Source organism: Vigna unguiculata, chromosome 11, assembly GCF_004118075.2.
Source record: "Vigna unguiculata cultivar IT97K-499-35 chromosome 11, ASM411807v1, whole genome shotgun sequence".
Lineage (NCBI taxonomy): Eukaryota > Viridiplantae > Streptophyta > Magnoliopsida > Fabales > Fabaceae > Vigna > Vigna unguiculata.
Genome location: NC_040289.1, coordinates 7,704,198 through 7,717,294, shown reverse-complemented (window position 1 = coordinate 7,717,294; position 13,097 = coordinate 7,704,198). Strand labels below are relative to the sequence as shown.

General features: G+C 31.7%; 1 protein-coding gene across 1 annotated transcript; it reads right to left on the bottom strand.

The window, feature by feature from the left end:
• Positions 1-12,177: 12,177 nt before the first annotated feature.
• Positions 12,178-12,809, bottom strand: LOC114168240. The gene is made up of 2 exons (XM_028052986.1): positions 12,501-12,809; positions 12,178-12,330 (listed from the first exon to the last, which is right to left on the bottom strand). Exons 1-2 carry the CDS (start codon positions 12,754-12,756, stop codon positions 12,266-12,268), a joined length of 321 nt encoding a protein of 106 aa, XP_027908787.1. The 5' UTR covers positions 12,757-12,809; the 3' UTR covers positions 12,178-12,265.
• Between the last annotated feature and the right edge of the window lie 288 nt (positions 12,810-13,097).

The following is a 13,097-nucleotide window of genomic DNA, read 5'->3' as shown; positions in this document are numbered from 1 at the left end:
CAAACGGATAAACAACTAAGAAAAGTTTGAAACGTCAAAAAAACTTAACATTTTAAAATGTTTGATACGTCAAATAAACTTAACAAAATTTGCTTACAAAACTAAAGTCACACGTTTGTTTAAATGAAAGACTAAATTAGTCATAAATTTTAAAGAAAGAAACTAATTTCAATCCTGATCGGAAATTAAGGACCGAACACATATTTAATTCTTTATTTATTTAGAAAAAACGTTAAGAATAACTTTAGAAAAGTGTTGAACTTTAATGTGGTTTTATAATTTTAAATCTCTCTCTATATTAATGATTTCATAAATGAGTTTTGCAAAATATATATATATATATATAATGTGTTTTAATTTATTTTTTCAACATAATAAAAAAGATAAAATGAAATATTATATTGTTGTCTATACAATGATAAACCATATATATACATATCTGATAATTATGAATAAAATTTTCAATTAAATTATCTTGAAATTAATTTTTATTATGATAATATGTAATATATTTAAAACTTTCTTCTTTATATATATATATATATATATATATATATATATATATATATATATTATAAATAACTCGTTATAATTATAACATCTCATTTAATAGTTATTAAACTACTACAAAAATAATTATATAGTGATAGTCCAAAGAAGATAGCATGGAAGTTAAGTATAATCTTATATAATCATCCAAAAACTGAGTAATGATAATACTATATGTACAAGACCACTAGTTGGAAGGGGAGATAAATTCTAACTACTTACTACAAAACACACCTATCTACAGGACCTCTGGATACTACTACTCAGTCCTACTATCAACACCATGTGAAATCTCTCCACCTGCAGCCTCCTTTGCTCACACATTTAAGTGATCATTGCAAAGAATAAAACAAGGATAAACAACATAGAACACGTAGGGTAAGCTAATAATGATTTAAAGAAGGTTAAATTAAAGTAAGAGCAAAGTACTAATCAACCATCACAATTTCACACAAGAACATTCCAACATCCTCATACACCTGTCAACTCTAGACTCAATTATCCAGATATATGCAATTAACATCGAACCTCTTGGTGGTTCGCACCAGTGTATGATTCCCAAACTCTGCAGAGTTTGGCCTCAAGGGATTATCACCCAATCATCACACCAGGTAAGTCTCCTTTGCGCCAAAGACTTGATCGAGTCTAGTGGCTAAGACCTCCTGCTACTCATAACGACAAAACTCATTATACTCTACATGAGCCTTAATGGTTATTGGAGCGTCAGGATACCAACCAAAATTGAGTCCTTATGTCCTTGCATACACTACCTCATCCACACTTAGAATTTCTCCACGAAACTCTTCCATAATTCACATAAAACAGACCCTCATTCATTAGATCTTATCCAAGGTACATCAATACAATCATAAAAGTCATATTCAATCATTTAGTGCATGAAACATGTCAAAACAACAAACATATGAGACAGGGTAATTCAGCGCTTAGCGTCCAGTTCCAACGCTAAGCGCCACTCGTCTCGCAAATTTCACCGCTCAGCCTCAAATCCAGCGCTAAGCCTTGGGATTTAATTTTCGTTCCAAACCTGTAGAGGTCCCAATGCTGGGGCACCGCTCGGCTGGCGCTCAACGCCATTCTTCTCGCATTTTTCAACACTAGGCATCGTTGGGTTGGCGCTCAACGCTGATCCTCTCGCATTTTTCAAAGCTCAACCTTGAATTCTGAGGCTCAGCTTCACGCCAGAAAACAAGACAAATTTTGTTTTCTTGAGGAATTTGTTACTTGCTTTCATGACTATAATTGGCACGTCCTTTGCAAAGTTACTAGGTTTTCAAATTAGTTTTTAATTGAGGAATCTAATTCAATTAGAGTTATGAATCAAGTATTCATCCTTCTCAATTCATACAATACATTCACATATTAGCATATATCAATACCAATCAATTCAAATTCTAACAGCAATCAAATAAGAAGTTCCAGTCATACATAATTACACTTCACTAAAGTCTTTCAGCATAATCAATTATTAGCTTCCCTTACCTGATTAACTTGCACAATCCACTACCAAAAACCTAAATTCCCCTTTTCATTCTGATGCTCACAAATCAACCTAAAATTATGAGAAACACGATCAGAGGATGTCATTAGAGCCACTAATCATCAAGGATTTTTACAAGGTACGCAAATCTCACATGTGATACAAGTCCATCACATGTAGGGCTTTTCAAGAAAAGATTGAGAAAATAGTAGAATTATAACTTACTCAATTCAAGGTTCTGATCAGACAAACTTGGAGATCTCACCGCAGTGATCACTCTGCCGGTCTCTTATTTCAAAAAGGATGAGAGAGTGGTGAGATTTTTTTAGAGAGAAGTTAGAGAGAATTTAGAGAACATAATTTTAGAGAGATATTGTTTTCTAAATAATGAAATCCTTTTATGAAATTTCTATTTATATATAAGCGGTTTATTATTAAAATAATAATAATAATAATAGGATCTCATTATTTTAAACACATTCACTCTCTCAATGTGATTTTCTAGGTTCTCACATTCTCCCAAACATAAAAAATTTCCGACCTCGAAAATTGACTTACCAGAGAACAGATGTGAATAAGATTGTCTCATATTCTCTTCTAACTCCCAGGTAGAGTCACCTATTCTCCTATTCTACACAACCTTGACTAAACTGATGGTTCTCCCCTTAAGTTGTTTCATCTGGTGATCCTCTATTGCAACAGGTTGCACATCCACGGTGAGATCCTCTCTGATTGGCAAATCTTCCATTTCCAACACATGTGATGCATCAGGCACGTACTTTTTTAGTTGAGAAACATGGAATACGAAATGAAGATTAGTTAGTTGAGGGGGTAAGGCGATCTCATATGCCACTGGTCTAATTCTCTTCAGTACTTGATAGGGGCCAATGAATTTACGAAAAGTTTCCTCGAACGAATAGCTCTTCCCACACCAATAGTTGGAGTTACCCTCAAGAAAACATGGTCCCCTACTTCAACAACTCCAGCCCCAACAACACTGCTTGACCTTCCTGATTCCAGCATAATGGAGTTCTGCATCTCTTACCATAGAGAGCCTCATAAGGCGCCATACCGATACTTGCATGGTAGCTATTGTTGTACGTGAATTCTACTAGAGGCAATACTTCATCCCATCCTCCTAGATGGTCTAACACACAAGTCTTCGGTAGATTCTCTAGTGTTTGAATTATCCTCTGAGATTGTCTATCAGGATGGTAAGCATAATTCATGGCCAATCTACTGCCCAAACCATTTTGTAAAGTCTGCCAAAATCTAGAAGTAAATCTAGGGTCTCTGTCTGACACTATACTCGAAGATATACCATGCAGCCTTACTACTTCTTTGATATACAACGAGGCCAATTTATCCATTGACATTCTCAAGTTAATTGCTAGAAAGTGGGCACTTTTAGTCAGCCGATCTACTATTACCCAAATAGTATTGCGATTCCAAACGGATCGTGGCAAGTGTGTGACAAAATCCATAGCAATGTTGTCCCACTTCCAAACTGGTATCTCCAATTGATGCAACATTCCCCCTGGTTTTTTATGTTCCACCTTTGCTTTCTGACAAGTCAAGCAAAAAGATATGAACTAAGCTACATCATATTTCATTCCTGACCACCAAAAGTACTCTTTCAAGTCATAGTACATCTTAGTCATGTTGGGGTGCATGCTAAGGCGGTTCTTATCATGTTGGACTATGAACGGGTAGGTCCGTAGAGTAGGACTACGAGCGGGGAGGTTCGTAGAGACAGGACCACGAGTGGGCAAGTTCGTGTGAGCATCATAAATCCTGAGTCCATGGCTAACTATGTTTTGTGAATTGAAGATTGAAAATTAAACAAGTTGATTTAAATAATAGTTCTACTTTTACTTGTTACAATTGTGGAAAACAAGGACATATCAAAATTGAATGTCCAAATCTTAACAAGGATATAAGTGCAAATAAGAAAACAGAAAGCAAGCCCAAGGAAATACGTGCTTACATTGCTTGGGGAGATGATTATGATTAGACAAATAGCTCATCACAAGAAGGAAGTGAGGAAGCCAACTTGTGCCTCATGGCTAGATATGAGTCATCCTCATCAAGTCAAGTAAACTCTATAAACAAGAATGGATATAATCAATTGTTGCATGACTTTGAATAGTTGCATTGTGAAGCAAACAAAATTTCTGTCATAAATAATCGATTGAAAGGATTAAACAACTGGTTGAAAAACAGAGTTAATCAACTGGAAACAAAAATAGCCGATTTAAAAGTTGATTTTGAACATCTTGACATGATTTATAATAATTCAACCTGTTGCAGTGAAAATTAGTTGATTGAAAAACCTTGTGAAAACTGCACCCTTTTGGAAAACAAAGTGAAATACCTTATAAAAACATATGTAAGGTCCACAATAGATAAAGCAAACTTGAAAGTTGTTCTTGGCTCTCAAAATTGTGTTTTTGGAAGGTCTGGAATAGGTTACAACTCTTTTAATGAAAAGAAAGTCAAGAAGTTTGCTAATTTCTTTTCCAAGAATGCATCAAGTGATATTTCTTTAAGAACTTGCAATTATTGTATGAGAAAAGGGCATATTTCTAAAAGTTGCAAAGCTAGAAAATATGATTTACCTAAAGGCATTATGAAATGGATCCCAAAAGGATCAAGAAAAATTTTAACCATGTTGGACCCAACCTATCAAAGGGTACCATGTAATGTATATTTGTTTTGCAGGTTATCAAAAGTGAAAAGAAAGACTTGTGGTACCTTGACCAACTTAGTGATAAAGGTTATTCTTTACAAAGCCATGCATATAGAGTTTATAACAAGAGACTAATGATTGTTGAAGATTCCATGCATCTTGTATATGATGAAACTAACCCAAAGTTGCAAGATCAAGTATCAAAGAATGCAGATGAAGATGATCTACTATAGAAATAGAATTTTGCTGCAGAAAAGCACTTTGTTGCAGGAAATCAATTAGTTGAAAAGGAAAAATAGCTGACTAAAAAAGTTGTAGACAACAATTTACCGAAGGATTGGATTCAGCCTATAGATTTATCAAAGGATAACATTATAGGTGATAACAGGGAGTATCCACTAGACGCAGACTTGTATTTTGTGAACATGTTGCTTTCGTATCTCAAATTGAACCTAAAAATGTGAATGATGCTTTGAATGATAGTAATTAGATTGTTGCTATGTAAGATGAACTTAATTAATTCACAACAAATGATGTGTGGTTTCTAGTTCCTAAAATTGATGATATGAATATAATTGGAAATAAATGGGTTTTTAGAAACAAAATGGATGAAAATGGTAATATAGTAAGAAACAAAGCTAGACTAGTTGCTAAAGGGTAGAATCAAGAAGAAGGCATTGATTTTGATGAAACATATACACTGGTAGCTAGGCTAGAAGTTGTGAGATTACTCTTAGCATATGCTTGCATATGTAACTTTAAATTGCGTCAATTGGATGTCAAAATTGCATTCTTGAATGGTTTTCTAAATGAAGAAGTGTATGTATAACAACCTCCTGACTTTGAGGATCATCCTTATCCTAACCATGTTTTCAAATTGAAAAAGGCCTTGTATGGTTTGAAACAAGCACCACAACAGTTGTATCAAAAGCTAAGTAACTTTCTCTTATTAAAAGGTTATGCTAGAGGTGTAGTTGATAAAATACTCTTTATTAGAAAACATGAAAGTGATGTTATACTTGTTCAAGTGTATGTTGATGATATCATCTTTGGCTCAAATAACTACACATTGTGTGAAGAGTTTGTTGCAACTATGCAAGAAAAATTTGAGATGTCCAAGATAGGTGAGCTTACCTACTTCCTAGGATTGCAAGTCAAGCAACTCAAGCATGGAACATTTTTAAGCCAATCAAAATACTGTTGACTTTGAAAAAGTTCAAAATGGAGGATTGCAAGGAAGTTGTCGCTCCAATTACTATAAATTGCCTTATGGATGTAGATGAGGTTGGTCAACTAGTGGATTCAACCAAATATAGAGGGTTGATTGGGTCTTTGCTCTATCTTACAACAAGTAGGCAGATATGTAGTTTGGTGTATGCTTATGTGTTAGGTTCCAAAAAAATCCAAAGGACTTGCACCTAAAAGTTGCAAAAAAGATTCTAAAGTACCTAAAAGGAACAACCAATGTTGGTTTATGGTATCCATGTGATTCTAACATAACTCTTAGTGGTTTTTCAAATTTTGACTATGCAGGGTGCAAATTGGATAGGAAAAGCACAAGTGACACTTGCCATCTACTTGGCTCAAGTCTAATCTCATGGAATAGCAAAAAGCAAGCATGTGTGGCATTCTCCACTACTGAAGCTGAGTATATAGCTGCTTGACATGGTTGTGCACAAGTCATATGGTTGAAGCATAAACTCTTGGACTATGGTGTAAAGCTAAGTAAGGTACCCTTGTATTGTGATAATACTAGTGCCACCAACTTAACCAAGAATCTAATACAACATTCTAAAACCAAGCATATAGAGATTAGGCATCCTTTCATTCGAGATCATGTTTAAAAGGGAGATTGTGAAATTCAATTTGTTAAAACTGAAAATCAATTGGCTGATTTATTTACAAAACCATTAGCTAGAGATAGATTTAACAAGCTAAGAATTAAACTAGGCATATTAGACATGAAGAATGTGGTCTAATGTGTTTTTGGCATGTTAATGTTATGTATTTAGGCATTGATTTCATTAAAATCAGCTAATGTATGCATAAAATGAAAATTGTCATATTTAGCTTGGTAATTTTTCATTTCAGTTTGTTGAATTCACATAAATCTGCCTCTGTTTGCAAAAATTCTGATATGTCATATCTTTTAGTCTGTTAATTTTGTAAATCAGCGTGTTGATTTCACTTAAGTTGCAATTGTATGTAGAAAATCTGATTTTTTATGAGTTTCAATTTGTTGTTTCACAATTCAATGTGTTGATTTCATTAAAACTGAATCTAGAAATATAAAGTTCAATTTCACAATTTTCAATCGATTGATTTTTGAAATCAGTCTATTGGTTTCACTTAACCAGATTCTATTTTTAGTCTTTTATGCACTAATGTTGTTTTAATCGACTGAATTATAAATTCAACCTGTTGATTTTACTTAAACTGCATATTTGCTAGCAAATTGAATTGCAAAGCTGACCTAGTCAAAGAAAGCATCTTTTTGTCAAGTACTATCTGTCCCCAATAGTTATTTCATCAGCCATGTGTTGCTTTTTTTGATTTCTTTGACCAAAAAACATGTGTAGTGTGTAATATCAATGTGCATGCATCTTACATGATCTGAACTAATTGAATCACTCATCAAAACTCATTGGAAACATCATGAATGCGTGTGATACTGTAATTAGTTGCATTAATTTGGCTTGGGTAACCTAAAACGAATTAATGGACTAAATCTGCACCATTTAATCTATTGGTTCTGAAAATCAGCATGTTCAATTATAAATACTGCACTTGAATTATTGCATTTGCATCATACATCTCTTAGAAACAACCACACCACACTCATCATGCCTCGTCGTCAACAAAGAGCTGCCCAATCTTATGATGAACACTTCACTCCTCCTACCCCAAGGTCTCCAAACCAAGAACATAATGGGAGAATTGAGGCATGGTTCAAAGACCATGAGGAGAACATCTAAGTGTTCCTCATTGAGATGACTAGGAAGCAAATTAGCATTCTTAAGGTGTTAAGGTTTTCGGGATTGAGGGTTGAAGGTTTTGAGAAGCTATTCCCACTACTAAAGCATCAAAGGTTGAAATCATTCCTTGAACTTTCAAGGAAAATATATCCTGACTTGGTGAAGGTATTTTTCACCAACTTGGAGTTCAAAAATGATGTGTTGTTGTCCGCATGGAGATCAACAAGAAAGCTTGGAAATATGTGGTTGGACTCAAAGCTAGGGGTGTTCAAGTGAAGAAAGGGGAAATTGGGGTTGTCCAAGAATTCAAAAAAGTTTAATATTATGGCCAATGGTTGAGGAACCATGCTGCTAAGATCAAACACTTTCATGTTGGTGGACTCAAGGTGGATCAAAGGCTTCTTGCTATAATTGTCACAAAATTCATAGTTCCACGTGGAAACAACCACTCTACATTGAATGAGGGAGATTTGGTCCTCATGTACTGTATTCAAAATAATGTGCAAGTGAATTGGATCTATGTGATTCATGATCACATGCTCAAAGCCAAGAGACTCATAGATTTCAAGCTGCCATATGTGGTTTTGGTATCCAAATTCATAGAGTACTTTGGAATTGATGTAGAGGATGAGATAAAAGAGTCAACTAGACTGCTGAACCAAACATCCAACCAAAATCTGCACAAAAAGGGCTTTCTCAAGGTGGGAAATGGATGGACAATTGTTGGTGTTGTAGTTGGTGGTGCACATGATCATGAAGCTAGCCCAAGTAGAGTAAATCAAGAGGAAGAACCTATTGTTGGACCCATGGACATAATTTCCTACAACCCTCCAAAGGATAAAGGCCCTGTGTACTCACATTTTGAGAGGATGGTGTTGAATCAACTGCATGAACTCAATGTGTCTCAACATGCACATCACAATTATTGCAATGGGAGGTTCAATGCATTGGATGGCCAAATCCATGATATCCATGATTTGTTGACTTCATTATAGACTAGAAATGATCCTCAGGATGATTGAGTGTGTTGCCTTTTAGGATCATGCATTGCATCCATGTGATTGTGATTTTTCAATTTGAGTTCTATCAGTTTTAGTCAGTTGTTTTTAACTTTCAGTTAGTTGATTGTATAGGTTTTCTATTTTTATTCTCTGTTTCAATGTGTTGTTGGCTATATTGTGCTTTATCATCAATGAAATGTTATCCTTTGTTTGTTTTCTTAATGCATTACTTCTATTTGATGAATCCAAAGAGGGGGAAATTTGGAATTGATCAAATTGGACAAAATTGGAAGCATTATAAGTGGAATTAATAAACAAATCTAGAATTGAACTCATATTATTGATAGAGGGAGCATTTGCATCTATGTATGCTTGTTAGCTTGTGTGTACTGCTCTTGGAAATGATTTTCAGGTTCACAAGTTCAAGCTTAGGTGACACTTCATCAACTCAATGGTATCCAACCAATGAAAGCAATTTGCAATGGAAGATAGAGGTTGGCTTCATCAAATCAGGGGGAGAATGTTGACATGCGTAGCCTGGATGGTGTGTTACTTGAAGATTTGATTAAGCTTTGTTGAAGTAACTTGAAGCCATTGCTTTGGAATCATGACTACATTGATGAAGTTATGAAGATTTGATGTTGTTCATACTGAATAAGCCTTGAACGCGTGCCCTCCATATGGATCGTCAGGAAATTAACAACTGTGAACTGAAAACCAGCAAGGGCTTTAAGATAAATTCACTTACTTTGAATGGAGTTATGAGTGACTAAAAAGGTATTTTGGGCCTAAAAAGCCCATCCCAGTGTGACCCATAGGTGAAATAATATAAATAGCACATTACTTTATGCATTCTTTACGCCTTGATTGTTCTCTGAAATTCTTGGACATCACTAGTGCTAACTTAAGCATTAGAGTGCCTTTTGCTGGTACGCTCCTCCCGCATGTTGGACGAGATTTGTTGGAGTCGAAGTTCTATTCAAAATTTAAGAATTTTTATATTTAACTCATTAGTATCAAAAGTCTTACCTAATCCATTGAGATGGTTAACGACGTGCGTGAACTTCTTCTACACATCATAAATGGTTTCCCTTTGCTGCATACAAAACATCTCATATTCTTGGATCAATGAGTTCTTCTGATGGTTTAATTATAAAAATTAAGACTTTAAAAACCAAGAGTGAGTGAATTGGTTTAATTATAAAAATTAAGACTTTAAAAATTTTCCAAAAATTTACCATTTAAATTAAAAGATGCTTTAATTTAAAGAAATTGCAAATTAATAAAGAGAGTAGGGAAAAAGATGAATACAAGTATTTATACTGGTTCAGATTGAAAGATCCTAGCAGTTGTTAATCTCTTAAATAACAAGATTAACTAAATCACTAAAATAAACACAATATAATCAGATAAGATAGTAAAGGGTTTAGAGAACACCTCTCTTGAAGACACAAGAGATGAAAACACTTCCTCTGAAACACACAGAGGATGAACAACTTTTCTAACAACAACAACAACAACACTCAATCCCCCAAGAACTCACTTAGTGAAATTTATTACTCTACCCACACTGGGTTTTTCAAAGCCCCTTTTTAAAACCACTAGGACAATTCTTTTCAAAGCTTAACCACTTTTGATGCTAAAAATCATTGTTTTCAAAAGTGGTTAAGCTTAAGATTTCAAATATTAGTTCAAGAAAGAAAAAGACAAGTTCCAACTGCTAGAGATAATAATAATAATAATAATAATAATAATAATAATAATAATAATAATAATAATAATAATAATAATAGTAATAATAATATTAATAATAATATTATTAATAATATTATTAATAATAGTAGTATTAATAGTAGTAAAAATAATAATAGTAGTATTAATAGTAATAGTAATAGTAGTAATAATAATAGTAGTATTAATAATAATAGTAATAATAGTATTAATAGTAATAGTAATAATAATTGTAGTAATAATAATAGTAGTATTAATACTACTAATAATAATAATAATAATAATTGTGGTAATAATAATAGTATTAATAATAATAATAATAATAGTATTAATAATAATAATAGTATTAATTATAGTATTAATAATAATAATAATAATTATTATTATTATTGTAATAATAATAGTAGTATTAATAATAATAATAATAATATTATTATTATTATTATCATTACCATTATCATTATTATTATCATTATCACTATTATTATTATTATATATATATATATATATATAAAATTATTATTATATATACATATAAAAGAAAGTAATAAATATAAGTAAATTAAATTGTTAAACACAAGGACAATGAAATAATTTTAACGTGATGAGTCACCTTTCTCTATATTTCTGTTCATTTTAGAGAATGCTAAAATTTGTAATTCATGTGCAAATATGTCCTCTCAAATCAGTGAAAATCACTGGAACCCAACATGCCTACAACTCACTTTCCATCCGCATGAACAATACTCATGCGAATCCAAACACAACAGTGGTAATTGAAGTAGAGAGACATTTAAAATATATTTTAATTTAAATATTTATTTTGCTTTTATATTTTTTTTAAAATATTTCTAAATTTTATTAACTAAGTTTTATTAACATTTGCAAATTTAATAAATATTTTGGTTTTTTTAATAACTCATGAAATTGAAATTTTATTTGGTACTCTAATTTATAATGTATATAATTATGATTGTTTTCTAAATATTTGATATCGAAAAAAATAAGAATATCTTCCTTTTGATATTAAATATTTTAATAATATTATATTTTATTTTATATATATTTTTATTATTTTATAAAAATTAATTAATTAACATCAAAATACTACGAAAGCATGAGTACGCATATAGACTAATTTTTTTCTTTTAAACATAAATATGGAATTGTGAAATCATCCATCCCGTTGTCATCCTTCCTTTGTGACATAATAATCTTCTTTTTTATATATAATCTATTAGTTTATTGAAATTTGGACTACCTTATTAATTGGCCACTCTACGTCTCTACCATCACTATATTTTGAAAGTTTATCGTGAGAAAAGAAAAAAAATCTATTTAGACACACTTTTACATCTTTCAAGTATAATCCTTAATAATAAGACATCATTCAATTATAAGAATTGTACTTGCAATAGTTATTTATTGGTTGAAATTTAGTTTTATGTATTTTAAAAGTATAAATAATTAAATATTTTTAAACTTGTAATTTTACACATCCAGATGTATTCTCATTTTTGATTCAGATTATAAAGGCTTAATAAAAATACCATCCTCAAAATTTAAATATTACTTTCTCTTAAGAACTTTTTCTTGTTATCCTCCTTTATGGAATTTGATAACAACGTTTTCTTAAAAAAAAAAAAAATTAATACCCGAGTTACAACAATAAAAAGGAAGATAAGAAAATGAAAGGAAGTACTTGGAAAAACAAAAAAGAGGCATGAAAATAGATGAGAAATATTATTTATTGATTAAGATTTATTTCTCATAATAATCAAATAGGAATACTATCTCCTTTCACAATTTTTCATTCAAAAATTTATATCCTTTTCTTACACTCTTGCATGCAAGTATTCATCGCATTCTCCACAAGATCACTAGCACCTACAAGCAAATAAAATTAATGGTCAAAATAATAAGCAAGCACACTCAATCATCAAAATAAAAATAATAATAATAATAATAATAATAATAATAATAATAACTAATGAATTCAAATATAGGGAAAATAATATAAAATCATAAAAACAGGAAAACAATTTTAGAATACATACCATTTTTTGTGGCAATGGACTTCATTAAACGGCAACCAGTAATACAATTATAAACAGGATTAGAGGATAATTCAGTACAGTGTGATTCACAATCCTTCATGCATTGTGCATAATGTTCAGGAAAAGGTTGTTCTTCACATTTGATTTTGCACTTCGCATTGCACCAAAAATTATCTGTTGATTCGGCTTCAGCAAAACTCAATAGGATCATGACCGTGATTATAACCCCAAGAGCTTTTATCTCAATTTTCCCCATATCTCTTCTCTAAATTCTCTCCAAAAATCTCAAATTTGTATGTTAATTGAGATCTCACTTGTGGTGTTTAATGGAGCTAAACATGAATTTATAGAAAGAATATTGTTATACTCCTGAAAATATTTAGTAATAAAATAAATTTCAATCAAAACAGTATTAATAATTTATTTATTATTTTCTGCTATAATTAATATATGTACTGAATGTGGCGTTTTGATATTTAAAATATAGTTTCTAAATATTATGTTTAGAATATTTGTTTAATATTATTTAAATTATAGGTTTGACTAGGGATGTCAAAAATATCCGTACCCGCGGGTATCCGCTGATAAAACCCGCAA

Bases quoted from the DNA above. Each gene is read 5' to 3' on its own strand.
- LOC114168240 (XM_028052986.1), bottom strand. From the start codon at position 12,756: ATGGGGAAAATTGAGATAAAAGCTCTTGGGGTTATAATCACGGTCATG. The intron at 12,331-12,500 runs GTATGTATTCTA...ATTTGCTTGTAG, and splicing joins GTCCATTGCCACAAAAAATG to GTGCTAGTGATCTTGTGGAG.